The sequence below is a fragment of the Penicillium angulare genome (assembly GCF_028827245.1).
Source record: "Penicillium angulare strain IBT 27051 chromosome Unknown utg000003l_segment0_segment0, whole genome shotgun sequence".
NCBI lineage: Eukaryota > Fungi > Ascomycota > Eurotiomycetes > Eurotiales > Aspergillaceae > Penicillium > Penicillium angulare.
The window spans coordinates 913,232-939,881 of NW_026623162.1; the positions used below are offsets into that span (position 1 = coordinate 913,232).

At 47.7% G+C, this 26,650-nt stretch overlaps 8 protein-coding genes across 8 annotated transcripts; 5 read left to right on the top strand and 3 right to left on the bottom strand.

The window, feature by feature from the left end:
* Nucleotides 1-975: 975 nt before the first annotated feature.
* On the top strand, nt 976-3,766 carry farB1 (putative C6 transcription factor (Ctf1B); the record flags this gene model as incomplete). The annotated part of the gene is made up of 3 exons (XM_056918776.1): nt 976-1,181; nt 1,281-1,447; nt 1,539-3,766. The coding sequence occupies 3 exons, from the start codon at nt 976-978 to the stop codon at nt 3,764-3,766; spliced, it is 2,601 nt and encodes an 866-aa protein (XP_056781934.1).
* A 2,539-nt stretch (nt 3,767-6,305) lies between these two features.
* N7478_002563 (S10 family peptidase) lies at nt 6,306-8,354 on the top strand (the record flags this gene model as incomplete). The annotated part of the gene is made up of 8 exons (XM_056918777.1): nt 6,306-6,648; nt 6,708-6,812; nt 6,869-6,985; nt 7,035-7,158; nt 7,209-7,224; nt 7,273-7,440; nt 7,497-7,650; nt 7,711-8,354. 8 exons carry the CDS (start codon nt 6,306-6,308, stop codon nt 8,352-8,354), a joined length of 1,671 nt encoding a protein of 556 aa, XP_056781935.1.
* A 543-nt stretch (nt 8,355-8,897) lies between these two features.
* N7478_002564 (unc-93 family MFS transporter) lies at nt 8,898-10,605 on the bottom strand (the record flags this gene model as incomplete). Its single annotated transcript, XM_056918778.1, has 3 exons — nt 8,898-9,144; nt 9,200-9,295; nt 9,368-10,605. The coding sequence occupies 3 exons, from the start codon at nt 10,603-10,605 to the stop codon at nt 8,898-8,900; spliced, it is 1,581 nt and encodes a 526-aa protein (XP_056781936.1).
* Nucleotides 10,606-13,036: 2,431 nt separating this feature from the next.
* Nucleotides 13,037-14,246, top strand: N7478_002565 (uncharacterized protein; the record flags this gene model as incomplete). The annotated part of the gene is made up of 3 exons (XM_056918779.1): nt 13,037-13,097; nt 13,161-13,309; nt 13,371-14,246. Coding segments are annotated over 3 exons (1,086 nt in total), but the record flags the coding sequence as incomplete, so codon positions are not given.
* A 764-nt stretch (nt 14,247-15,010) lies between these two features.
* N7478_002566 (betaine-aldehyde dehydrogenase) lies at nt 15,011-16,562 on the bottom strand (the record flags this gene model as incomplete). Its single annotated transcript, XM_056918780.1, has 2 exons — nt 15,011-16,025; nt 16,081-16,562. The coding sequence occupies 2 exons, from the start codon at nt 16,560-16,562 to the stop codon at nt 15,011-15,013; spliced, it is 1,497 nt and encodes a 498-aa protein (XP_056781938.1).
* An 829-nt stretch (nt 16,563-17,391) lies between these two features.
* N7478_002567 (GMC family oxidoreductase) lies at nt 17,392-19,210 on the top strand (the record flags this gene model as incomplete). Its single annotated transcript, XM_056918781.1, has 2 exons — nt 17,392-17,638; nt 17,829-19,210. 2 exons carry the CDS (start codon nt 17,392-17,394, stop codon nt 19,208-19,210), a joined length of 1,629 nt encoding a protein of 542 aa, XP_056781939.1.
* A 568-nt stretch (nt 19,211-19,778) lies between these two features.
* On the bottom strand, nt 19,779-21,130 carry N7478_002568 (N-acetylglucosamine-6-phosphate deacetylase; the record flags this gene model as incomplete). Its single annotated transcript, XM_056918782.1, has 2 exons — nt 19,779-20,687; nt 20,759-21,130. 2 exons carry the CDS (start codon nt 21,128-21,130, stop codon nt 19,779-19,781), a joined length of 1,281 nt encoding a protein of 426 aa, XP_056781940.1.
* Nucleotides 21,131-22,107: 977 nt separating this feature from the next.
* On the top strand, nt 22,108-25,331 carry N7478_002569 (putative beta-N-acetylglucosaminidase; the record flags this gene model as incomplete). Its single annotated transcript, XM_056918783.1, has 4 exons — nt 22,108-22,157; nt 22,396-22,514; nt 22,618-25,133; nt 25,218-25,331. 4 exons carry the CDS (start codon nt 22,108-22,110, stop codon nt 25,329-25,331), a joined length of 2,799 nt encoding a protein of 932 aa, XP_056781941.1.
* Between the last annotated feature and the right edge of the window lie 1,319 nt (nt 25,332-26,650).

Here is a 26,650-nt window from a genome sequence, read left to right on the forward strand (position 1 = left end):
CTTGGCAGAGTCAACGGCGCATGTGAAAATTATCAGATACATGCAGGATAAGTGATATTGAAAAGTCATTTCAAATGGGTACCTGGCATTATTTCGAGCAGAGGCTAGTGACCTCGAGACCTGTGGCTCCGGTCATTTTATGACACACGAATCCAGACTGGGACTCCACTTAGTGAGATGGGGTTGTAGTCTTGGAGTGGCTTGGTTGTTCTCTTTTACACAATATTTTTTTGTCTTTGAATCAACCCCAATTCTTCAATGGATTCCCCATACACATTCTTCAATTAAATCTCTCCTCTCTCCCCTTACCTCTAGTTTATCCTTAAGTATTTCATGTCTCCTGTATACATATAGACTTTCTCCACGGCAATCCGGCACCGCATCGGTCCCGTCGGGGTCCCGTGACCGGGCCGAGCGTCAGGTGTGCTAACCCGTAAGAAGGAATAGTGACGACATGTGTATTTTTGAGGTTTTTATGGTAATTTTTAGGACTTTTATTCTTTATTTTATTATTATTTTAATTTCATTTCAGGTTTAGTGGTTTCATGGACCTAAGTGGATCGCGGATTTCAACAGAAAGTGGAAATGCCTCTCGTGTGGGGAATTCTTGCCTACTTCGTCCTGGTTGAACGAATCGTGGCCGCTCGAATTAAGTAGTTGGGGGCACCTGGGGGGAATTTTACACGGGTCCAACCTGGGTTCGTCCTGCTTTCTTGGATTATGGGGGTGGCACATCTTTTTGATTCCAAAATAATAATAAAATATAATTTACTTTATAAAGTATCCATACCCCCCGGTCCCAGCGCGCCTCTCCCCAGTTCTACTTTAAAACATACCAAAAAAAAACCATCTCCACTCTTCCCCCCCCCCCCCCTTTCCTTTCCCCCTCTTCATTCTGAGGAATTTGTGCTATTCTGTTCTTCGAATGTACAGCCAACGCCCCCGATCATTATAAAGTAGTGTGTCGCCGAAGTCATGTCCGAAACTGAGTCAGGAAAACGCAAGGCCTCGACTGCAGGCCTTGCCGCTCATAACCGCCCCGTCAAGCGCCGAGCATCGAAGGCATGCTGTTGCTGCCGTGCTCGCAAAGTCCGGTGCGATGTGGTAGAAAATGGATCGCCATGTACCAATTGTCGTCTAGACCAGGTCGAGTGTATTGTCACTGAAAGCAAACGGAGAAAGTTCGTCAATCGCAGAAAATACCAGAAAAAACAACTGTCAATATTGCAACATTTGAAATGATCACTCTTTTTAGCTAACGTAGATTCTTTGCAATTCAGGAAGTCTCGCGTTGAGACTGAAAATAACAACTATGCCGACTCTCCTGGAGAAGTTTCCGAGGAGAATCCTTTGCATGGGATACACGGGTTTGGTGATATTCCACCTACCTCGCCCTCACAGGCATCGGTGGATGTGGATCATGGCCAACATATGCCACATTTGCTATGTTAGTTGCCAATTTCCCTCTCAAAAAGCAAAATAGACAGCTTGCAAAAAATATATTCTGAGTGAACATCCCCAAGCTGACTTGACCGCAGATCAAACGCAGGCACAACGCATAGGCTCCGACGCCCGATACCGTCGCCGCATGGCCCCCACACCCGCTGTGCCCGCATCCATGCCTTTGGATAATGCGACTCTGCAGATTCAACAGCTACTCGATCCGTCATTCGGTAACCAACGAAACACCAATGATTTTCTTCCCGACTATATTCGAGGTCTCCCCGCACGATTCCAAAAAGAGGATATCGACTACTTGGGCGCCAAGGGAGCATTGACGATTCCCGATGTCACCTTGCGAAATGAACTTTTGAAGGCCTATATTCACTATGTGCATTCATATATGCCATTGCTGGATCTGGAGGAGTTTCTGCAGACCATTGTTCAAAATGATGGTATTCACCGTATCAGTCTTCTACTGTTCCAAGCTGTCATGTTCGCTGGAATGGCCTTCGTTGATATGAAACATTTACAAGCTGCTGGTTATCAAACCCGCAAGATAGCTCGCAAGATTTTCTTCCAGCGAGCTCGTTTGCTGTATGACTTTGACTATGAAGTGGATCGCATCTCACTGGTTCAGTCGCTGTTGCTCATGACATACTGGTACGAGACTCCCGACGATCAAAAGGACACTTGGCACTGGATGGGCGTCAGTTTGTCTCTGGCCCATACCATTGGCCTTCATCGGGATCCGGGTAATTCGCGCATGGATCTACGCCGCCAACGAATGTGGAAACGCATTTGGTGGAGCACGTATACTCGCGATCGTCTGATCGCCTTGGGCATGCGACGACCGATGCGCGTTAAGGATGATGATTGTGATGTGCCCATGTTAACTCTTGATGACTTTGAATTCCAGTCCTTCTCACCGGAAATTGTGAAGATGGTCGGGGATTCAGAGATCCTGCATAATATAAGCCACCAGCGAGAGTTGGCGTTGATGTTCATTGAAAAAGCTAAGCTCTGTCTCTGTGTGAGCCATGTCCTTTCAGCTCAATATTCCGTACTTAGCCATAAATTTGGCGGCACTATGGAGACTACGATGATGTTGGTTCCTAAGAAATCAACTGCGGAGTCTTTTGAAGTACGACGATGTGATCAGGAGCTGGAAGACTGGCTGGCCAACCTCCCGGTGGAAACTCAATATACGCCTTCGGGGGTATCGAAGCTTCCTGAGGCCCACGAAGTTCTTCACTCACACCGTGCTTTACTGAAGATGGTTTATCTTACCACATCTAGCGCTCTTCATCGTCCTCAGGTTCTACCTGCCGTTCCTTACCCGTCTATGGATTCAGAGCTCCAGGACATGTCTCGCCAGAAAGTCCGATATGCCGCCTTGGAAATCACCAATATCGCCCAGGATCTTCACATCTTGGACTTAACTCGTTATTACCCTACAACTGGAGTGACAGTTCTTCTCCCAGCAGTCATTATTCATTTACTCGATATCAAATCTAGTGACCCCAGTGTGCGGATGACCAGCCTCCAACGTTTCTACCAATGTATGCGGATCTTACAACGCCTGCGTGAGATTTACGCTTCAGCCGACTTCGCTACCTCATTCTTAGAGGCAGCAATTCGAAAGGCCGGTATCCAGCTTACAGTCGCTCCACAAGACGTCCAATCCAAGCGATCTCGCAAGGCCGCTGCTGCCGCCACCGCCACCACCAACCAGACTAGCAGCGATCCATTTGATTCGCTGTCTCGCAACAATACATTGACTCCCCCACCGGATTCACTAGCCCAGAAAATCCCCGACCTCACTTATCCCCCAAAACCCCCCGCAGGCGGGCGGTCCATTGGTGGTTTATTCGCCTCAACCCCACCACAATCCGACGGCAGCGAGAACGGCAGCACCAACAACGTCAACCCCACCCACGACGCCTTTGCAATTCCCGAGCTAAACTCGGAATTGAGCCTCACGGAGTTGATGGACTTGGCCAATGACGCCGAGGTTACCCAAAACGACTTCGATGCTCTCATTAATTTCGATGATGCCGGTAACGAACTATTCGGCGACGAGTCCGATCAGCCTACAGCCTCGGCTCCAGCTCCGCAAGAAAAGGGCTTCGACTTCGGTCTTGACGACATGAACGTGATGGGCTTTGACATGGAGCCAAAGTCAACTGACTTTGCCGATCGCTCTTCTTCAAACCCTGAGTTTTCACTCGATACCAAGCAACCATCTGCTCTAACGGCTGATCTAGATACGGACCTTGGACTCAGCCCCAACCCTGATGACCAGACATGTGCATTTCCTCTTTAGTTAATGCTTTGGGGATATCTTTTTTTACTTCTATTATCCTATTCTTCTTAGCGCAGTATTTAATTTCTGTCTTGTTACAGACCTTTTGCACATTGAGCCTGATTCGATGGAAAGATCGGCAGGAAGGTTTTCATATCTGGCGCATTTGGGATTTAATATGGACATGGTTTCTCTGTGACGACGATGACGATCTTTGTATTTTCGATAGAGGGATTTCACAAAAAAGCATGACCAATATAACGACTATTCCCTTTTCAGTCTTGTTTTACTCTTTCATACTTTATTTTCTAGATGCACACGCTAGATACCTCGGTAACTGGGGCTGTCGTGGATCGGTTCGATCCACCGATGCCGATACTATCGGCATCACATGTCTGGACCTAGTTCCTCCCGATGTCATTGCGCAGCAGATGGGTCGGCCTCCATAATCCTAGTCCTATTCTAGATATTTGGCGGTTCCAGGGTTCAGCGGGATCGACAGGGGCTCATCTTATGCTGAAGTTATGTACACTGTGCACTGTATGCAAATGTATCAAGTGTGGCTGATACAAGTACACTCCAACGGACCGAGGTCCAAATTTGGCATCTAGTGCCAGTGCCATGGTTGTCGGTGTGTCCATACTTAGACATAGCCGGTTTTACGTTTACGATGTAATTCATTTATTCTGGTAGACGGGCTTCGGGGTTAGAGCTGTCCGTTTGGTAGAATTCAACGGTTTTTTTATTTTCAAAAAGAATGGATTTGTAGCATATCTTCTTATACCACGCATGTGCTTGCATCTAATCTCACGTACATGTGTTGCACCCTGCTTTCAGCGGTATGCGGCACTTACACAAAGAATTCGTAAAAAGTAACTAAAAAGAGAAAATCCAGTCGTCCACTGGCAGCCTATCAAATTGATAAGACTATCGGCTAGCATTTTAGGACTTCATCAATACTATAGCCATTCTAGCTGGCTTGTATCAATGAGTTGCTACTATTTTGGGATCCTGGATACCCCTGTTGATCTCAATAAGGCTTCTAATAACCAGATCAATATCAGATATATTAAGACTCAATACAAGATTCCAAGGTTGTGGCACGCGACATTGTATACACAAACATCGTGCTGGATTTTAGGCTTCTGGAAGCCCCTGGTAAAGTCGGAATGGCTAGTATATTGATTCATATTTGAGCTGCTCGTTATATACTGCTTGTAAGGGTTTATGATAGAAGATTAAGCGTGTTTCGCATCGCAGCATTATAAGATGCGAAGGCTAGTCTGGGAACGTCGGAATCACACAAATATCGCTTCATTGGAATATGGAAATTGCGCCAGCGCAGGGCCAAAGAATGCATGAATATGTATGTTCCCTCTTTCAGGCGAGAAATTAATTTATCTTCCTTTTTTTAAACTAGAAAGATTTCCCGATGCAATGGGACTGGGTCTTCTCCGATCTTGCATCTCAAGCTCTTCCAGCAATTGATTGGCCCTTAAAAAGCAGGGACTAGATTCCAATGCGAATGGATCGATAAAGTTTATCTTTAATAGAAGCTTTCCCCGGAAGTAAACCGGCTTTACTCCGGGGGATAATGGTAGATATCAGTTCCAAGGTTCTTGATAAACTATCAATGCTACCTACATGATGGTTCAGGCAACAGCTTTGAGTAAAGATTGGGGAGACTTATCGCCACAAAATTGATCAAATATTGGCGTCGATGATATAATTCGCTTTGATGCTGACAGAGACTATTGATGGCTTGTAGAGTGCGTCTCTATCAGGAGGGCAGGATTGTACATAACAATTATGTCGGAATAGTTCTAGATAAGCTTCAAGTTTCTCCCTCGATCCCTAGAGCTTTTGCTTACTCAGTTTGCCCGCCTCACCTCTTTATGAAGTACTCCGGAATTCCTCGTTCTCTACCATTCTGAAACAAAAGCTCCAAAACTTGGTCTTACTTGGCTGCCTGTGGCCAAATAATTGGTACATGCAGAGTACTGCGTCGGGCACCTCCACTCAACGATAAGATTGGTCCCCAGGTCTCCACTGCGCCTCAGCTAGCGCCGCCGATCTTTCCCCTCACCAAGGCCCTGAGAGCTCCGGATTGACCCAATTGCGCCTTTGATGCCTTTGCACCATGCTTAAAAGACGTACGCCAAGAAAAAAAATTGCTTTCACGTCGTTGAGGGGACGCTTTTCCCTCGTATCATAATACTACCTTCCCCGGAGCTCCTGCGGGGATGACTGCAGGCGACCCCACGGCCATAATGGTCATGCTTCTGACTGGCTTTTCTGCTAGGCATTGCCTCTTGGCTGTCCCGCTGCTATGCTCAGGAAGGAAATTAGGGGTGACGATTGCTTCAAGCACGCTTTCCGTCTCACCAGCCTCGCGAGTCAGGGCTATCCCCCCAATAAAGTTCGTATTAGCCTATTTACGATGGAGCCTGTTTATCGATCTTCCCCCTATTTAAGCTCTGATTCAGTCACTTTCAGACTTCGTCTCTTGAACGCATAGGCAGTTTACTGCTTAATACGTTCTATAATCATCTGCGATATCATGCGTACTAGTGCCTTAATCCCACTGTTGCTGCCACTGGCAGCAGCTAGTTCTATACCCTTTGGCACCGAATTCGCTCGTCGTCAACTGCCCAATCATCCAACCGGCGTTAAGACCATCAAGACTGCCAATAATGTGACTATTCGTTACAAAGAGCCTGGCAAAGAGGGAGTCTGCGAAACCACCCCAGGTGTTAACTCGTACTCCGGCTACGTGGATCTTGCACCTAATGTGCATACTTTCTTCTGGTTCTTCGAGGCCCGTCACAACCCGGAAACAGCACCAATTACTCTATGGCTCAACGGTGGCCCTGGTAGTGACTCGTTGATTGGACTTTTTGAGGGTAAGAAGGGATATTTCTGAATGGTGATATGTGTGCGGAATGTTAACTGATGGATATAGAACTGGGTCCTTGCCGTGTCAACGAGTCTTATCAAACTTATCTCAATCCTCATTCGTGGAATGAGGTATCCAACATGTTGTTTATCTCTCAGCCCCTGGGCACTGGTACGTGAAATTACTGGGAGAGGAAAATGAACATAATACTAACACTTCTACCTCAGGCTTCTCCTACTCCGAGGAAGAAGCAGGCTCACTCGATCCATTCACCGGCTCGTTTGTCCCCGCTGATATCGCTGGAGTCCAGGGCCGATACCCAGTGATCAATGCCACTATGATTGGTGAGTAAATGGAGGTCAAAGCTCTAGATTGCCAAACTAACGATCGAAGATACGACCAACCTTGCTGCTGAGGCTACTTGGGAAGTTCTGCAAGGATTTCTCGGTGCATTGCCCAAACTTGACTCCAAGATCAAGTCAAAGAGCTTCAACCTCTGGACTGAAAGCTACGGAGGGTATGTTCCCCGAATCATCCAATTTAAATAACGATACTAATTCCTCTTAGACACTACGGACCTGCTGTAAGTTGTGAACAGAGATTGCTCTCTTACTTGTACTGACTTGAGCAGTTCTTCGATCATTTCTATAAAGAAAACAAGAAAATTGCGAATGGCTCCGTTGATGGTATTGAGCTTGAGTTCAACACCCTGGGTATCATAAACGGAATCATCGATGAAGCCATCCAAGCCCCGCATTACCCTGAGTTCGCAGTGCATAACACTTATGGAATCGAGACTGTATGTTATATGCCATGTTGTTCCGGTCCAGAATAAGATACTAATTAATTATTTAGGTTAACAAAACTGTCTACGATTATATGAAGTTTGCCAATAGCATGCCCAACGGGTGTCAAGATCAGGTCGCAAACTGCAAGGCGACTAACCGTACCTCCCTATCAGACTTGTCCATCTGTACAGAGGCGGCTAATATGTGTCGTGACAATGTTGGTACGTTAAACCTTTAAATTTACTTCTTTCTTCTTCGTGATGAATTAACTTTGTTCCCAGAGAGCCCATACTATACATTCAGCGGTCGTGGCACCTACGACATCCGTCACCCATCCGATGATCCCACGCCTCCCAGCTACTTCGAGAAGTATCTCGCCAAAGACTCGGTCATGAATGCACTAGGCGTTGACCTCAATTATACTTCATCCAACGGCGAAATCTACTACGCTTTCCAGCAAACGGGTGATTTCGTATGGCCCAACTTTATCGAGGATCTAGAGGATATCCTTACTCGACCTGTCCGTGTTGCTCTCATATACGGTGACGCAGACTATATCTGCAACTGGTTTGGTGGTCAGGCAATTTCCCTTGCTGCTAAGCACCCGCACAGTAAGAAGTTTAAGGAAGCTGGATATGCGCCGTTCGTCGTTGATGGCACTGAGTACGGCGAGACCCGCGAGTATGGTAACTTTTCCTTCACTCGTGTTTATGAGGCTGGTCATGAAGTTCCTTATTATCAACCTATCGCGGCTTTGCAGCTCTTCAACCGTACTTTGAATGGTTGGGAGTTGCCGAATGGGTTGAAGAAATTGTCTTCCGGGTTTGGATCCGATGGTCCTGCTACTGCGACGCATACTGAATCTTCAGTTGCATTGCCAACTGCTTCTGCTTCGGGGGTTGTTGGTATGAAGAGACAGTATTGATTATGACTTTGTGAAAAGATTTATGAATGTACAGTTGTGGGTATTAGATCACCACGAATATTAGTTCCAAATCTATACAGATAAGAAGCGATGCTCTTCTTATATTACTCCATCATAATATATCAAGGCTTATGTTAGACCATGTTCCATTTGAATCTATTGAAGCTATGTGACAAGTTCACCCGGTCCTGTTTGAGGGATTATGGTGTCCAAACTGGCATACCACACCTCCATTGAGACCCAATCAAGTAATCTGACTCTTTCAAAAAACGACTTTATAATCATTATAAGGGTGGTTGTCGATTGGCGGTACACAGGAGTAAAAGAAGAAAGGAAGGTGTGTAAAGGGGAAGATCCGAAGTCAATCTTTGGTCGACGTAAAGAAAAGTTAGAACCTCCAAGGGATGAGGGCTGTCGTTCAATAAAAGCAGAAAACACGCCTCATAAATGCAGCCGATGATTCATAACATCTAAGAATGCAGACAGGGTTGAAAAACAAAATGATGGTACAAGAAATTGGGTCATAGCCTTCTCTTAGTGTCGCTAATTCTTCTGGGACGAGGTCTCTTCATGAGACTCGGGTTTCTCAGAATCGTCGTGCACAGTGGTACCTCCCAGCACATCGGTAGCAGTTTCATCCGAGAAACGCAGATCGTCCTCCACAGAAGTGCTCTCTGTGACTTTGAAGAAGATGATGGGTGAGGCGATGAGCATGCTGCCAACAAGGAGGCCCCAGCAGGAAGCAAATTCAACCATATAGGGGGTTTTCACAGCATCGAGGCTACAGCGGCTATTAGCATCATGTTTTAGGGAATTTAACGGAATAACAATAGAGTATTACATACCGCCACATTCCAGCTGCGCCTGCAGATTGGATACCCTTATAGAAACCAGCGAAATTTGCCAATTTGCGGCTGTTGTTTGAAAGGGATCCCATATACCTGTAGAGATGGTACCGTTTTGGTTAGAAAACAAATTGTATGAGTGAATTGTAGCAAATCATTCCCACTTACCAGTATGTGCAAGTTTGGAATGCCGCGTCATAGAATCCGTAGAACATATAAAGAAACATAGGGCCGATATAGCCACTGTCCATGAAATCCATATCGGGCTTCACAGTCTCACGAGTATATTGTTTCTGGAAGTCATAACCACCACCCCAAATTGCCATAGTGATGGCGAGGAGGACTCCAAAATTGATCTTGGCACGTGTGGGACGAGAGAAACACTTCATATCGAGCAGTTGGCCGAAGATCAAGGCTCCGACCATCTGCATCGTCCAATATAGAAGACTGTTCAGGGCGCGTGTACGGATAGTGAAGTAGGCGAGGTTGACCGAGTTGAAGTGATAGCCATAAAACCAATTACTTGCCAGGAACATGGGGAACATCAGCACAATGTATGAGTCGCTCCGTAGTGTCTCCCACAAGCCCAAAAACTCCGATTTCCAGGTAGGGTTCTTGATAACGATGACACGCGAGCCATCCTTTCGCTTGATATACTTGGAGTCGGCGATCATCCAGCAAAGGACAAATCCCACAGCCATCAAGACCAGAAAAGCAATATAAGTTGTATTGTCGACCTTGTCGGATTTGCTGTGCATGTTCCGACCCAGCGGGATCAGACTGCCAATGACTCCACCCAGATTAAAAATGACCCAAAAAATGGCGATGTATTTGCCTTTCTCGTGCTCATGTGGGTAGCTCATCATCACCGCGCCTTGTGCACACCATAATAAACCGGCACAGACACCGAGAAAAGCACCCGCGAAGATAAGAAATCCGGCATTTTGGTTGATATTATACGAGAGGAGTGCCGCCACATAAAGGAAGTATCCTAAGCCTCCAAGGGAGAGGGTCAATTGTAGACCGACGCGGTTGGCGATGGAGCCGGCGAAAAAACCGACAACGGCAAAGGTACTGTATAAGGCTGTGTTTGAATTATTCACATCGGTCGCGTTCACTTGACCTCCACCTCCGAGGCCGGAGACCGCGTTATACATGCCGGGACAAAGGAAGCAGACGAATGAGACGAGCACCAATTGTGTTTCCGGGGATGCGAACCAGGGCGCTTGCCATTTGCCTATCTTGAACATCGGTTTATACATCCATGGCGGGCCGAGTATCTCCTGGTCCGCGCCAGACTCGGGGTCATGAACCTCCATTGGTTGAAAGGACTTCTCCGGGGTCGACGCTGCTGATGTGGAGGTCTCCGGAGCCTGAAGGTGTTGCTCAGGCCCTGGGGTAGCCATAATGGGAGGAATAATTTGTGAAGCAAGAGACTTGCGGACTTTGGAGGCGTGTTCAGGTTTCCCCAAAAAAACAGAAATCAACAAGCCAGGCTTAGGAATGAGATCTCGGAATCTGAGAAGCCGAAAATCTGAGAATCTTGGAAAGAAGGAATGCTACGTCCCACGTGAGAAAATCGAAACCCGCAAGGATGCCAGGAATACGTCTGCCTCTTTTTTTTTTCTCCCTCTACCTTTCTCTAAGTATTGTTGGTGTATGGGTGGTAAAAGTGGGAAGGAAGAAGAACCGGGGAATATAAGAATCTTTTTGAATGGAATTTCTTGGGTCTAATTGACTCTATAGCCGCGCTAGCTTATCAATGGTTTCACAGATTAACAGGAAAAGGGAAAGGAAAAACCCAATTATCGATGACACGCTGGGTCGCGAGAAGTGGAGATGTCTCTTCCCCTATCTCCTTTTTTTTGCAGGTCTTGTGGTCTTGGAGTGGGCATTGCGGGGATGGAGAAGATGGAGATATGGAGACTCTGGAGAAATTGAACAAATGGAGATCAGAGCAGCGGATTGAACCAAGTAATGAAAAGTGGCGACAACTCGAGGATGAAATAAGAATAGATGCGACTCTGCATGCGGTCGCAACCGCGCACAATATTGTAACACTCCACATCATTTCTTATGACTAAGGCGTACTAAGGCGGCACTCAGCATGATCCACTTTGGCGGTTGGCGGTAGTTCCCCCATGTTACTAGGGACCTAGGTATACTACTACCTGCCTATAGGAGCAGGATTCATTATCTATAACTTGGTCTTGCGTCATGCATCATGATTCATGAAGTGAAGTCATTAAGAACGTGTGTACAATATGCACCTGGGCCAAAGTGGATAAACACATGTTAACCCCCTCCATTATTGTACATTCACGGATATGTATGCAATTCCCATCAGGGCAATAATTTACCTGGGAATCAGGGCAAATGTTCCTGGTGCCTATTAGCAACCACAAGATAGGATGGATTATAGTTCTAACTCCAAGAAAACAGGCACCACTTGCTTTCGAATACATACTATTATGGGGCCCTGGAGTAGGTATAGGTCATGATTGTAACATGATAAGATCAAGCGCAGGAAGAAAGATAAGACGCGTTCACTGGCAAGAGAAAGAGGGATGTCATCCATTTATACAATGGTCCTATTTGATAAGGCTTTCCTCAGCGCTATACTAAAGCGTTCTAAGTATATCAGCAGTTGCCGCATCCGGAGATCTAATCCTCAAGCCATCTAAGTATACTTTGTCTTCGAGTTCACCCCGTCTAATCTAGAACTATATTCAGTTTGGAGACGAGGAACTATCTTATCTCTTCCATGGACGGATCCAATCATTGCTCTCTCTGTATTAGGATCTTCTCCATCCAGACCCCGTGTGGCATGTATTGTAAACGGCTGTTTGCATCGTATGAAATCAGCAGGCGGTCTGTGTATCAATGCTCAAACCAGAAAGCGGTCGGCCCAAGACGGTGAAGAGACCCTTACCTAAGCCTGCCATTTGCTGCCATTTGCGGCCCCACGAGCTTTAAATGTGGCTACGACGCTGTGAGGTTGCACTGTTCGGTGCTGGTTTCTTTTTTGCCCCCGGATTTCATTGTTTCTTCTGCTTCCAATGCATGGTATCATTATCATTATCATTGATTATCTTATTATTTTTTGGCCCGTTTTAGCTGATTTCACCGGATGCAACTCATAACCGATGGCACCTTCATCCCAACTTGACATCAGGTTCCCCACCCCACGCTCCACTGCGTCATCTATACTATTGTTGTCTACCACATGGATATCCAGACTTGGGAAGATAATAAATAAAATAAAAAAGGGTACCTGCTTCGATTATTCGACGGTCAATGCATATCCATGCTTATACTTTTTTTTTCTTTTCTTTTTCTAGATGGAGAAAGAAGAATATCATGAACGAAAACTATAAGGATCTTCATGTGGGGGGGGGGGGGACAAAGTAGATCGAAATCCGGTCTTCCGCCCTCATGGCGCATGCGACGATACATTCTTTGAAGATCCCATAGTGGAGGATCGTAGTAGTCGTAGCCAGCAGTAAGAAACCCCAGCATTTTAGTGAGAATGAACGAGGGGGCGTGTTACGATCCGCTTTGGCGTGGTACATCTGGGTGGTCTGGCTCCTCCCCTCCCGACGTAACCAACTTCTGCCACTGATTGAAACCTTGAACGTCCTGGGCTCTACTTTATCGATCTTTCTCTTCTTCCTTTCTTGTTCTTCGTCCTTTCCATCTCTTCTCTCCCCAATCAACCTCAACCTAAATTTTTATTCTTCTCTTTTCTCACTGACGTAACCAACATGTATGTGACCTTGACTTCTTTGCATCTCACTTATCTTCATGCTAACCAGAGTTTTTCTACTTTTTGACAGGCGCGTGATTATTAGAGAGGACCCTCAGACTGCTTCGGTGTACATTGCCGAGTACATCGTCAGTAAGTGAATGAATAACCTCAGTTGGGTAGAATCGTCCAAGTCACAGACCTGACCGATTATAGGCCGCATCAAGGAATTCAACCCAACAGAGACTCAGCCATTCGTGCTCGGTCTTCCTACAGGAAGCAGCCCGGAGATCATCTACAAGATTCTAGTTCAGCGTCATCGCGCAGGCGAGATCTCTTTCAGAAATGTCGTGACCTTCAACATGGTACGTATCGAACAATTGAGAACTTCTCTTTGCGCTCTGCTAATAAGATTGAATGTGACAGGATGAATATGTTGGCCTCCCACGCGATCACCCCGAGTCCTATCACAGCTTCATGTACAAGCACTTCTTCTCGCATGTCGACATCCTCCCTCAGAACATCAACATCCTTGACGGCAATGCACCAGACCCTGCTGCCGAATGCGCCGCGTTCGATGCGCGCATTGCGCGCTACGGAGGTATCGAGCTTTTCTTGGGTGGAGTTGGCCCCGATGGTCACATTGCTTTCAATGAGCCTGGTTCCTCGCTGAGCAGTCGCACTCGCGTGAAGACCTTGGCCTACGACACTATCCTAGCAAACTCGCGCTTCTTCGACAACGACGTGAGCAGGGTGCCACGCATGGCCATGACCGTTGGTATTCAAACCATCATGGATGCGCGTGAGGTTGTCATTGTCGCAACCGGAGCTCACAAAGCATTTGCCATCCAAAAGGGTCTTGAAGATGGTATTAACCACATGTGGACTCTTTCCGCATTGCAACTGCACCCTCACCCACTGATTGTTTGTGATCGCGACGCTACCCTCGAGCTCAAGGTTAAGACCGTGCGTTATTTCGAGTCTATCGAACAGGCTGGTACCGATGCTCGTACCCAGGGTCCCCCTTTGGTTTACCGTCCACGTACCTACGTGCCTGCCCCAGTGCCGGTTAAGAAAAGTCCTCAGCGCCAACAACCAACTCCTGATACCACACCGCAGAAGGTGCCTATGGACCTGCGCATAAATACAGAGCTTACAAGGGCCATGGAGGATGAGGAGTTGACTCCTGACAGCATGTCTTCGCGTATGGTTGACTCAGCCATCGGCGGACTTGATGGAGCTCTGAAGAACGACCTTGTCTTCGATCGTATGGGTGCGCGACTGGCTGGGACTGCTCTGTGAAGAATTCTCAGTTTATCACTATGGCATGATTTCTTTTCGGTCATTTTCTTTTCTGGCTTTGGATAAGGAGTGGATGGTGCCTGGGTCTTATTATTTTCCTTTTTACACAACTCATCGCTGCAGCTTTTCTCAGTTTATCAAGTGGAGGAGTTATCTTTTTCTTTCTGCTTTTTCCCCTCGGTTGTTTTGAGCCGATAGATAGGTCATGCTGGATATCCTTTTGAATCTGCGTTCAATAAGTCATTCAGACGACGTGCTAGTATGCTGTAACTTGCATCTCCCGGTAGAGGTATGCAATGTGTATATCCTCTTCAGTTATCAATATGAAAATATATTATCTAATGTTTTTGATGTTTCGTGTGCTTTGTTTTGCCAAGTTAGATGTATATATGTATTTTGCGTTATACTTTGTTTAATATGTGTTACATACTAGTATCGTAAGTTCAAGGTAAGGTTAATCTCACTAAGATGAGGCCTTACGATATTAAAGCCGCTTATGCGCCGAGGGCGTTCTTAGAACCTTGCAATATACTACAGGCCCTCAGCTTCGGTCCGATTTAAAACCGGAAGTTGTACAGCATAGAGTCCAATTGGATACCCGCCGATTTACATATAGGTACACATAGATAAAATTTAGATAGAACATTCACTAAGAAACTTCGTAAATCTTAATTGATGATTGAATTAAATTGAGGAGGCGTTGAAGATGGGTCTCATTTCTAAATACATTTTATGCGCAAATCATGAAGTATAGTCATTACTGTTTACAGCTTGGCAAAAACAGTCGCAACAGCCCCGCTCATATCAACCAAAGTGCTCTTGTTCTGCAGCCAAGCCTCAATGCCGCGACGGCCATTCTCAACACCCAAACCACTCTTCTTCCAGCCACCAACGGCCATCTCAGCCGGACTCTCACCCCAGGTGTTGATCCAGGTGATACCAGCTTGAAGCTGGTCAATGACGCGGTGTGCCTGGTTCAGATCCTTAGTGAAAACACCGGCGGCGAGACCAAGCTCTGTGGCGTTGGCGCGCTGCACCGCCTCCTCAACGGTATCATAGTATAGCACGGACATGACGGGTCCGAAGATCTCTTCCTTGACAATACTCATGGAATCAGTGCAGTCGGTGAAAATAGTGGGCTTGACCCAGTATCCGGCTTGCAGATCTTGAGGCACATTGGGTTTCTCGGGTCCACCACAGAGAAGAGTAGCACGGTCCTTTTCAATACCGTTACGGATGTATGAGATGACCTTCTCGTGGTGAACGGCTGAGCTCAGGGGCCCAAAGTTTGTCTGTTCGTCGAAGAGGGGTCCAGCCCGCACGAATGGGATCTTCTCCAACAGACGCTTCTCAAAGACAGCCTTCATAGATCGGGGAACGAAGACTCGGGTGCCATTTGTGCAGACCTGGCCTGTGCTGTAGAAGTTGGCCATCATAGCTCCGTCGACTGCGCTCTCGAGATCGGCGTCTGGGCAGACGATCAATGGACTCTTGCCGCCCAGTTCCATGGTGATGTATTTCATGTTGCCGGAAGCTGAGCCTGCTACCTTCATACCGGTTGCTACTTGGCCGGTGAAGGAGACCTTGGCAATGGTTGGGTGGCTGGTCAGATGAGCACCAACGTCGCCAGCGCCGTTGATGACATTGAAAACACCAGCAGGTAAACCGGCTTCGGTATAGACCTCGGCAAGAGTCAGGCCGTGGAGGGGTGTGAATTCACTAGGCTTGTACACCATAGTGTTACCAGCGGCAAGACAGGCGGCGGATTTCCAGAGGGCACTAAACGAAACGTTTCATTAGAATAAGATTGAGTGGGGGGAAACCGAAAACTTACATTTGAATGGGATAGTTCCAAGCACCAATTCCCGCACAGACACCCAGGGGCGCCTTCTTCGTATACACCCAAGCATCCTCCCGCAATTGGGTGGTCTCACCATTCAAACCACCACCACCAATGAAATTGGCATAGTACTCCAAGACATCGGCACCAGTTACCACATCGACGGTGCTGGTCTCTGTATAGGCTTTGCCGGAGTCCAAGGTCTCCACGCGAGCGATCTCATCATTGCGTTCCCGAAGGATGTTTGCGGCTTTCTGCAGGATGCGCGCACGGGCAATCGGGGGAGTCTGTGACCAAGAGGGGAATGCCTTCTCAGCCGCCCCAATGGCGGCATCGATGTCAGAGGTCGAGGCTACTTGGATATCAGCCAGCGGGGTTGCGGTGGCGGGATTGAGTGTTTGGAAAGTTTTGCCAGAGGATGCGGGTTGCACCTGGCCACCGTAGTAGAGTTGACGAGGAGGGAAGGAGAGGGCCATGGTGGATATGGTGTTCTCTTTTTTTAATTTTTATGAAGGGGGTATTAAGGAAGAGAAAAAGAGGGAAAGAGAGAGAGAGAAAAGATTGGGGAGGGAAGAAAAGAGAGGAATGACGATTCATCCAGACTGAGAGTCTAATCCAGACATACATTAATTGCTACACCGCCCGAGGTCGGTGGAGTCGACGCCAATCACGTAACAGTTTAGAGGAAGAGGAGTGCACATTTGGCTTTATTTGCGGGGACAAAATGCAAAATGTTATTCAGAAATGCTCGTGGTTGGGAGTGTGACGTAGATGAGTACGATCAGATTTGAGCTGTGTTACGTGTGATATGATCTCGATTAGCATCTATATACACCTACTTTCTCTCTGTTATTATACCTACTATCTCTCCGTATCCTATCTCTATCTATTTCATTTATTCTCTTATCACTGTGTTTTATCCATCACTATTCACTCTTTTCTTCTCTTCCCCGTTAGGAAAATCAGTGGATCCTGCTTATGCTTATCCAAAAGTCTCCATTTTAATATCCTTATCTTAGCCAATCACGTCTGTTCTTTCTCTCCAAGACTTCAAACTTTTACGTGAGACTATTCCCAATTAGGCAACTTGATTGAGATTTCGGATCGGGTCTTGCTCTCCGATCATTTCTTTTCCTTCTCCACTTTCTCTTTCCCAGCTTCTTGCCTCTCTATATAATAAATGACGGTGAAAAAAAAAAAAAAACCTATATTATGTCCCATGCTTCCAACCTCTCCCCATAATCTCTCTCCTTCTTTTGTGTCTCCTTTCATATATCCAATCTTGAACATAATTATATCTGCATCATGGCCACTACCAACGATTTCTCTGCCTCAGAGGTTGACAGCTACGACTACATTGTTGTAGGTGGTGGCACTGCTGGCTGTGTCATCGCTGCTCGTCTGGCCCAGTACTTGCCCAACAAGCGCGTGCTGGTCATTGAGGGTGGTCCCAGTGACTTCTCTGATGATCGTGTCTTGAACCTCAAGGAGTGGCTCAACCTCCTGGGTGGTGAGCTGGACTACGACTACCCTACTACCGAACAGCCCAACGGTATGTCCGATCTGCTTGTAGCCTATTCTTCCCTTGCGCGACAATTCCCATTGCAACCGTGACCATGCTACGATTTATCGCCTCTCCCATGAGAGGCATCTGGATTAATAGCGCCACCATGATTTTTTTACCCTTCTATCCATCCGTATAAGAAAACAATTTACTTACTTTTTTATTCCCTTCCAAAAAGGCAACAGTCACATTCGCCATTCTCGTGCGAAGGTTCTGGGTGGTTGCTCTAGCCACAACACCCTCATCTCTTTCCGTCCCTTTGAGTATGACTGCCGTAACTGGGTCGCCAAGGGTTGCAACGGTTGGGACTTCGAGACCTTCACCCGTCTGATCGATGGCCTGCGTAACACCTTCCAGCCTGTCCACGGCCGCCACCGCAACCAGCTGTGCAAGGACTGGATCCAAGCCTGCTCTTCTGCCATGAACATCCCCATTATTCCTAACTTCAACGCGGACATCCGCAAGAACGGCGAGCTCACCGAGGGTGTTGGCTTCTTCAACGTCTCCTACAACCCCGATGATGGCCGCCGAAGCAGTGCCAGTGTGGCTTATATCCACCCCATTCTGAACGGCGAGGAGAAGCGCCCTAACCTGACCATTCTTACCAATGCTTGGGTCTCTAAGATCAACGTCGAGGGTGACTCCGTGACCGGTGTCAACGTGACTCTCCAGTCTGGTGCTAAGCACACCCTGCGTGCCCGCAAGGAAACCGTCATCTGTGCTGGTGCTGTCGATACCCCCCGTCTCATGCTGCTCTCTGGTCTGGGTCCTAAGGAGCAACTGTCCAACCTCGGAATTCCTGTCGTCAAGGACATCCCCGGTGTTGGTGAGAACCTGGTTGATCACCCCGAGAGTATCATTATGTGGGAGTTGAACAAACCCGTCGATCACACCATGACCACCATGGACTCTGACGCTGGTATCTTCCTGCGTCGCCAGGCTCCCGATGCTGCTGGTTTCGATGGCCGTGCCGCTGATGTGATGATGCACTGCTACCAAATTCCTTTCACCCTCAACACCACTCGCCTGGGCTACGACGAGCCTTTGCAAGCCTTCTGCATGACCCCCAACATTCCTCGTCCCCGCTCTCGCGGTCGTCTCTACCTCACTTCTTCCGACCCCTCCGTGAAGCCTGCGTTGGACTTCCGCTACTTCACTGACCCCGAGGGCTACGATGCCGCTACCATCGTTGAGGGCTTCAAGGCTGCTCGTAAGATCGCCGAGCAAGCTCCTTTCAAGGACTGGATCAAGCGCGAGGTGGCTCCCGGCCTCAGTGTTCAGTCGGATGAGGCTCTGTCCGAGTACGGTCGTCGTGTTGCTCACACTGTGTACCACCCAGCCGGTACTACCAAGATGGGTGACCCTATCCGCGATCCCCTGGCTGTCGTTGACTCCAAGCTGAAGATCCGTGGCTTGAAGAATGTCCGTATTGCCGACGCCGGTGTCTTCCCCGATATGCCTAGCATCAACCCCATGTTGACTGTGCTGGCTATTGGTGAGCGTGCCGCTGAGATGATTGCTGAGGAAGCCGGCTGGTCCAGCTCCCAGCCTCGTCTGTAAATTATGACAGGAACGGATGAGTCAAGCCAGTCTTGATATGTTTACGAAAAAAAAAGTAACACGTTCTTTGTTGTTCTTTTTTATTTTGCCAAGTTTTAACGGTCTAGCATATAAGCGAGCGGCGTGGACCCCCATCAAGATTGACATTGGGTGTATCCCTAATCTATGCACTGCATAAGATACGTACGTTGATAACATATCAACTTTATCTTCGACATGGAGGTTGATCAAACAATTTATACCACCAAATACTAAATGCATTTTTAAATTTTGAATGAACATATTTATTTCAAACTATTCGTCTTGTATCCTGAGTAGATTTAGTACTCGCGAATGTAGCTCTGAGAACGAGGAAATATCTATGAATGCGCTGCATGGTATTTGTCTATGATTGATAAATGCAATACATGCCTGAACTCCTGCAGCACCGATACTAGAAGACAAAATGAAGCCGAAATGCGCAATAAGCTGCCAAGAACACCGAAGGAACCAAACCCGAAAGACAGCAAGATGGAACGAGGTAGGAAAAGCGGCAGGCAACCCGCCCAATGGAATGAATGTAAGAGCGTTAGACCCCGACAGTCTTCTCGGCATCATGAATCTTCACACCGAACTTCCACACTTGATCAACTGTCAAGGTCGATCCAGAGTAGGCGTCCTCCTTCTCTCCCAGAACAACTAGATCCGCATCCGCACCACTCTCCAGGGATCCCTTCACTCCCTCGAGGCCGAGAAGTCGAGCAGGAACAGCAGTGACGGTATTGAGGGCATCCGCTGTAGAGGCTCCTGACCAGCGACGGAAATTGTTAACACACTCGATCAGAGTTGCAGAGCTTCCAGCAATCTTATCAGAACCCTCCAGAGTCAAACGAGCGCCAGTCTTCACAATGCGCTCGCCGTTAGTCCACTCGTAAACACCGTCGGGCAAACCACACAAGCGCATAGCATCAGTAACGAGAATCAAACCCTCGGGGTGGGCGTTGTATGCAATCTTGATGGAGGTCGGGTGCAAGTGAATTCCATCAGCAATTACACCGTAGTAGGGACGGCGACGCTCGCTTTGACCGAGCAGACCGAAGATACCGGGGTTACGGTGGTAGAAGGGGCGCATAGCGTTAAACAGGTGGGTGATCATTCGCGCACCCTGGTGAGTAGCCGAGACAGCCTGTTCGTAGGTAGCGTCCGAGTGTCCGATTGAGTAGATGATGTTGCGCTTGGTGATTTCAGGGATCTGAGCCATCATGTTGCCGACTTCCGGAGCGGCAGTGATCATCTTGATAGGGCATTCGGTGCCCAAGTTATCAGCACCGTAACAGTGAAGTAGATCCTCGAAGTTCTGCGCGGCAAGTAGCACCTCAGACTTGTGGATGCCGTTTCGACCGTGCGAAATGAATGGACCCTCGACGTGGGCTCCCAGCGACTCTGCGCCATCTTGAGCGATATGGGTAGCGGCGGTTGGGCCAAGGGAGGGGAGAACCTTTATTCATAGAGTTAGAGTTAGCTGGTAAGATATAATAGCTTCCCTCTTTTGCCGCATGGATTGCATACCTTCCAGTAAACCTCGGGTGTCGAGCTCACGATAGTAGGTAGATATGAAGTGACACCAGTGCGAGCTAGTCCGTGATTCGTCATTCGCAGACCCTCATCATACTTCTCCTTCGTTTCACATGGTACGGAGAAGTCAAAGCCATGCGCTCCGTTGAGTTGCACGTCGATCAGACCTGGGGCCAGAATACGGCCACCAAGGTCGATAATCTCATCGGGGGAGAGATGTAGTTCGTAAAACGCCTCTTGGTCTTTGAGGACTTTCCCGGACAGCGAGTCAATCCAGAGATCCTGCTCCACCAAGGATGAACCTCGCAAGATGCGACAGTTCGTAAACTTGGTGATGCGAGGGGTGGTGGCTGTTTTGCCTGGCATGATGAATGATTAATGTCGAGTCTGATGATTTAATTCATCCCAAGTCCCTGAAGACGAAGAGGTTGAGGTGTAGAGGGAAAAGGAAATGATAAAAGGCATTTGACAAACAAATCCAAAGTGGTAGTTTATTGAGAACGGACTCGGGAGTATGATGTAACCGTTGTGACTATGGGGATTGTGTTCTGCAGGTGACATTTTTGCCGGCATTGAAAACGGGGTTCATTGTACATAGATCCATATTGTGGATGTAGCGCATGTAACCCTTGGGACTAACGACCAACCCGCACTTGGGCAGTGTGACATCGGGAGTGGACCGAGCTGTCAATACGGGTAAAGGTAATACGGAAGCGGATAGAATATACTGCCGTATTTTAGATCCATACACGGCTATACAGGCGGAAACACCATAGTGGGGAGCTGCTTCAAAGTGCATTTTTCTGCCGGTTGTAATCGTATTTCACGAAATAATTAAGATCTTGCCCAGTTCTCACCCATGGATCCAATCAAAACCCGGATAATTATACACTCAGCGCTTAGACGATGTGGGAGGATGGGATACCCTCGACCAGATGACTCAGTTCGAGTCTCAATTCTCAGGTTTATAATGTTTGACGTGATTAGGTAAGAAAACTCCCGCAGATCATCAAGCACCTATTGTTTCCTTGTCGCGATCTAAGTCTTATCTCCCTGTCTGCTCCAATTCCCCCCGATTTCCCCGATTTCCCCGATTTTCCCGATTGCGGCTCTGGGGCCGTGCAGCTTATTCTAGCCTGACATAGGCCTGACCTTCCCTCCTTCTCCTCCGTCACCTGACTGCGACCTCGGAGCTTCCCAACTTATTCTAAACCTCACATCTCTATCAAAAAAAGGACTTGAATGCTCGGGGCTGGATCCTCGCCTGCTTGCAACGCTCTTTTCTTTCTTCCCGGTCTCCACCCCTGGCATTCTTCATTCTCCCTCCCCCTCCCCCCAGGGCCATGGCCCCGAAAGAGGACATGCTGCCCCCGGGCTGGGAGGATTTAGACAGGTATGTCAATCTCCTGTTCCGGAGAGTGATACTTTGCCAGCCCTACCCTACCTTATTTTGTCCATCTCCACGCGTTGTGGAACCCAAACACGTCCCCTTCCTTCCCCACCACTATCCTCCTACCCATCGGACTTATTTAATCATTTCCCCTTGCGGCGATATATTGCCTAATATGATGGAGTGGGAGGGTATGACTACAGAAATCATGCTTACCGTACTAACCCATGGATTGGATTAGGCAAATGGGCCAGCTCTTTATGATGGGCTTCGATGGTACCTCGGTCAGCCCGGAGATTCGCTCACTCATTGAAGATTACCATCTAGGCTCTGTCCTCTTATCAGCGAAGAATCTAAAATGTAATCTTTCTTCATTCTTGTTTTCGTTTCTTTCCTTCCTTTTTGTCTGTTTTTTGTTTTAGATCTTTGTCTTTGCTATACTGTTGACTAACCCCATCATTAGCCGCTGAAGAAGCCACGCGTCTGGTCCTTGAGCTGCAAACAATTGCTCGTAATGCGGGTCACCCAGCACCTTTGTTGATCGCGTTGGATCAAGAGAATGGCGGGGTAAATAGTCTATATGACGAAGTATACGTACGACAATTCCCAAGCACCATGGGTATGGCCGCAACGGGGTCTAAGGAGCTAGTCCATGAAGTCGCCGTGGCTACTGCCCAAGAGCTCAAAGCGGTTGGTGTGAATTGGATCCTTGGTCCAGTGCTTGACGTTTTGACCAACATACGAAACCAACCACTTGGTGTGCGCACAAGCGGAGACGACCCTCAAGAGGCTTCTCAGTATGGGGTCCAGTTTATGAAAGGATATCAAAAAGCAGGACTCGCGACGTGCGGCAAGCATTTCCCTTCATATGGCAATATAGAGTTTTTGGGTTCTCATGCAGATGTACCGGTCATCACGGAATCCTTGGAACAACTCAGTCTCACTGCGTTGGTGCCTTTTCGTAATGCTATCACGCACGGCCTGGACGCCATGATGGTAGGTGGCGTATCCATGTCATCAGCTGGTATGAATGTTATGCACGCCTGTTTGAGTGATCAAGTGGTTGATGAACTCTTGCGGAAAGACTTGAAGTTTAAAGGCGTCGTCGTATCGGAATGTTTGGAGATGGAGGCTTTAACACACAACATTGGCGTGGGTGGTGGCACTGTGATGGCCAAGAATGCCGGTTGCGATGTTGTCTTACTTTGTCGTTCATTCCCAGTACAGCAAGAGGCAATCAATGGGCTGAAGCTGGGCGTTGAGAATGGGATAATCGGTCGTCCTCGCATCGAAGAATCGCTTCGACGTGTTTTGAGCCTGAAAACCCGCTGCACGTCCTGGGATCAGGCACTAAATCCCCCTGGCCTCCTTTCTCTCACGCAAATGCAGCCTTCACATACGAACCTCTCAACGCGTGCCTATGACAACTCAATCACCGTCATGCGCGACAAGAATAACTTTCTACCTCTTTCCAATATTCTCGATGCTAGTGAGGAGCTTCTGCTCTTGACTCCTTTGGTGAAGCCTCTTGCAGCTTCTGCAGTCACTCTTTCCGCTAATGAATCTACTCATGGGTCTCTTGATCCGGCAGCTGTACTCGATCGCACGGCCTCGGTGGTCAGCGGAGAGACAGTATTCAAAGAATTAGGGAAATCCCTCTCACGACAAAGGAATGGCCGAGTTTTGCATACTTCTTATACAGCAAATGGAGTGCGTCCCATCCATGAAGATCTCATTAAACGAGCGAGTGCTGTGATAGTTGTCACGGCAGATGCCAACCGCAATTTGTACCAACAAGCCTTCTCCAAACATGTTTCATTGCTTTGTCAGTCACAATACTCCCCATCGGGTGAACGCTCAGAGAGACCTTTGGTTGTGGTTGCGGTCAGTTCACCATATGATTTTGCTATGGATTCTTCTATCGGAACATATGTATGCACATATGACTTCACAGAAACTGCATTGCAGGCTTTAGTCAAGGTTCTGTACGGCGACCTAGTCCCCAAGGGATCTTTACCAGGATCCATTACTCGCAGTCAAAAAATCCACCAGTCTCGTCAACATTGGCTTGTAGAGAATTGGAATGAAGAGCGGGACGCCCGTGCCCTGGATGCACTGCTAGACGTGGTCAGGGAGGATTGTACACAAGGGCAGCGATCTGAGCTCCTTGGTGCAACATCCAATAGCTTCCTTCTTCGGAAGGAAGACATTGATGAAACGCACTTTGTGGTTCGTAACAGCAGTACACAGGCCCTATATGGGTTCTGTGCTACCTACTTCTTTCGGTCCACCTGCACAGGTGTCATTGGATGCCTAGTCGTCGATCCGTCCCGGCGAAAGCTCTCTATAGGCCATTCTCTCCATAGCCGTGCAATTCGGTCACTTCTTCAACGGAAGGGAGTGAAGCGATTTCAGCTTGGGTCACGACTCCCAGGTATCTACCTTGGTATTCCTACTGCCCTTTCTGTTGAGCGCAAACGACTACGACAATGGTTTGCCAATCTTGGGTGGAACACGGCGCTCTCTCGTCCTGTCTGCAGTGTGGTACTGCGCAACTTAGGAACATGGGCACCACCTGAGGGGCTCACCGTGGCGCTACAGAATACCGAAGTTAGCTACGATCTGGTCTACGGATTAGACTACGCCCGTGAGATTCTTGACCATATCAAAACCAACGCCCGGCAAGGGGTAACTGATATCTACCGGATTGCACTGGGTGGCGCTCCCAATTGTGGTATCATCCGAGCCAAACGTCCGTCGGACGATATGATTCTCGGTAGTATAGTGATATACAATGAGCGATCTGCGTTGGCGGAGCACATGCCGGCATTACGCGCCACTTCGAATCCTGTCGGGGGAATATCATCACCTGTGATTTCTCCTTGTGCCGATGAATATTCCATTATCATGCAGGGACTGATCCTTCTGGCTATCAAACAAATCCGAAAACTAAATGCGCATGCTGTCGTGATGGATTGTGTAAGGACCCTGTTTTTTTTAAGAAAAAATTCCCCGCTTTTATTTACAATTTCCGAATCCTTTCAAAACTGACGAGATACGCAGGTGGATGGCGACGGCAATTTTGATTGCCTCTCCTCGTTGGGCTTTGATATGCTCCACAGTTATGAAGAAGTCAACTGTGATGCAGCCACCTGGACTATGATGCATCCAGCCTAGGAATAAGAACACTAGGTCTTTGTTTACGGTTAAGTCTTTTTTTTTATTTCCCTTCCTCTTGACTCCGGATTGTCTCATTCTCTGGAGAGTTCTGTTTTACTTTTTTCGCATCTATGATATCCCTCTGGCACTTTGGTTATGGTAATATTACTCGGAAGGCTGGGATTTGCAATGCAGGTACATGAGCCCCAATCAAGCCTCTCTGATTGGGTATGAAATTTACATGAGAAATTTCGTTTCGTTTTTTTTTTACTATTATTATCCTTTGTTTCAACTTTTCGCCTCTCGCACTCTGTAGTGTCATGACCATACATTCCGGTGATTACTCTCTTTGTCTGTCTCTATCCCTTCTCGTATCATGGGGGCGACTCAGAAACGCCTGGTGGGTAGGACAAAGGCATCCGTACAGCGTCATTCCGACCAATCTGACATCATTCCATCCAAGTTACAGGCTCTTTTCTTTGTTTCAATGTGCTTTTTTCTTTCTTCGTGACTAGTTTAAGGTTTTTATCTTTTTATCTTTTTTTTTTTTTACCTGGTTATCTATTTTTTCTTTTCCAGGATAAAAGTACTCATGCGACGATCACGGGAGATCCGCATCCTGCGTGTGCCCTGAATGGAGCTTCGCCAATTTCATTTGTCTTGGTTCAACCCAGCCATACGGAAGCTTGGGGCCGCCGTGCCATGATTGCACCTAATATGACCCTTTCTGGGGCTTGCGAGACCCATAGTGGAGCAATTGGGCGAGGCACCAGTTTAACGGCTGTTGCTGACTGGACCGGACGTCCAACGGACCTTGGGAAACTAACTTCGCTTTGTACGGATTTATATGGGGAGCAGTGGGTTTCTTTTCCTATCTTATCGAACCTCAATATAATTCTGGACTTGACTTGGCGCCAGAGGCGAACCAAAGAGAAAAGACCGACCGAGAGGAGAACGGAGAGAGATAAAACTTTCGCATCCACTCGGCCTCCCGTGCGAAGAAGGCGAGGAGGCTCGAGGGGCGAAAAGAAAAATACTGTACACCTATGGGCAGTGTACCTACAGTGTACCTACAGTGTACAGGCGGATAAGTCGGAGAAGCGAACCTCCTCCCTTAGGCGAGCCATGAGATGAAATGATCCGCTTTTGCTTCTTTTGGTGAAGATTTTCCTGTGCTTGAATCGTGCAGATGAAAAGTACTTTAATTTCTACGATAATATATGATTTAATTAAAGCCAAAGTACCGGTTCGAGTCGATTTTGTGCAGAAAAGACGTTTGGACCTCGGGGCGTCGGGGCCACAATTACATCCGTTGCTCAGATCTCTTGGAGGCAATT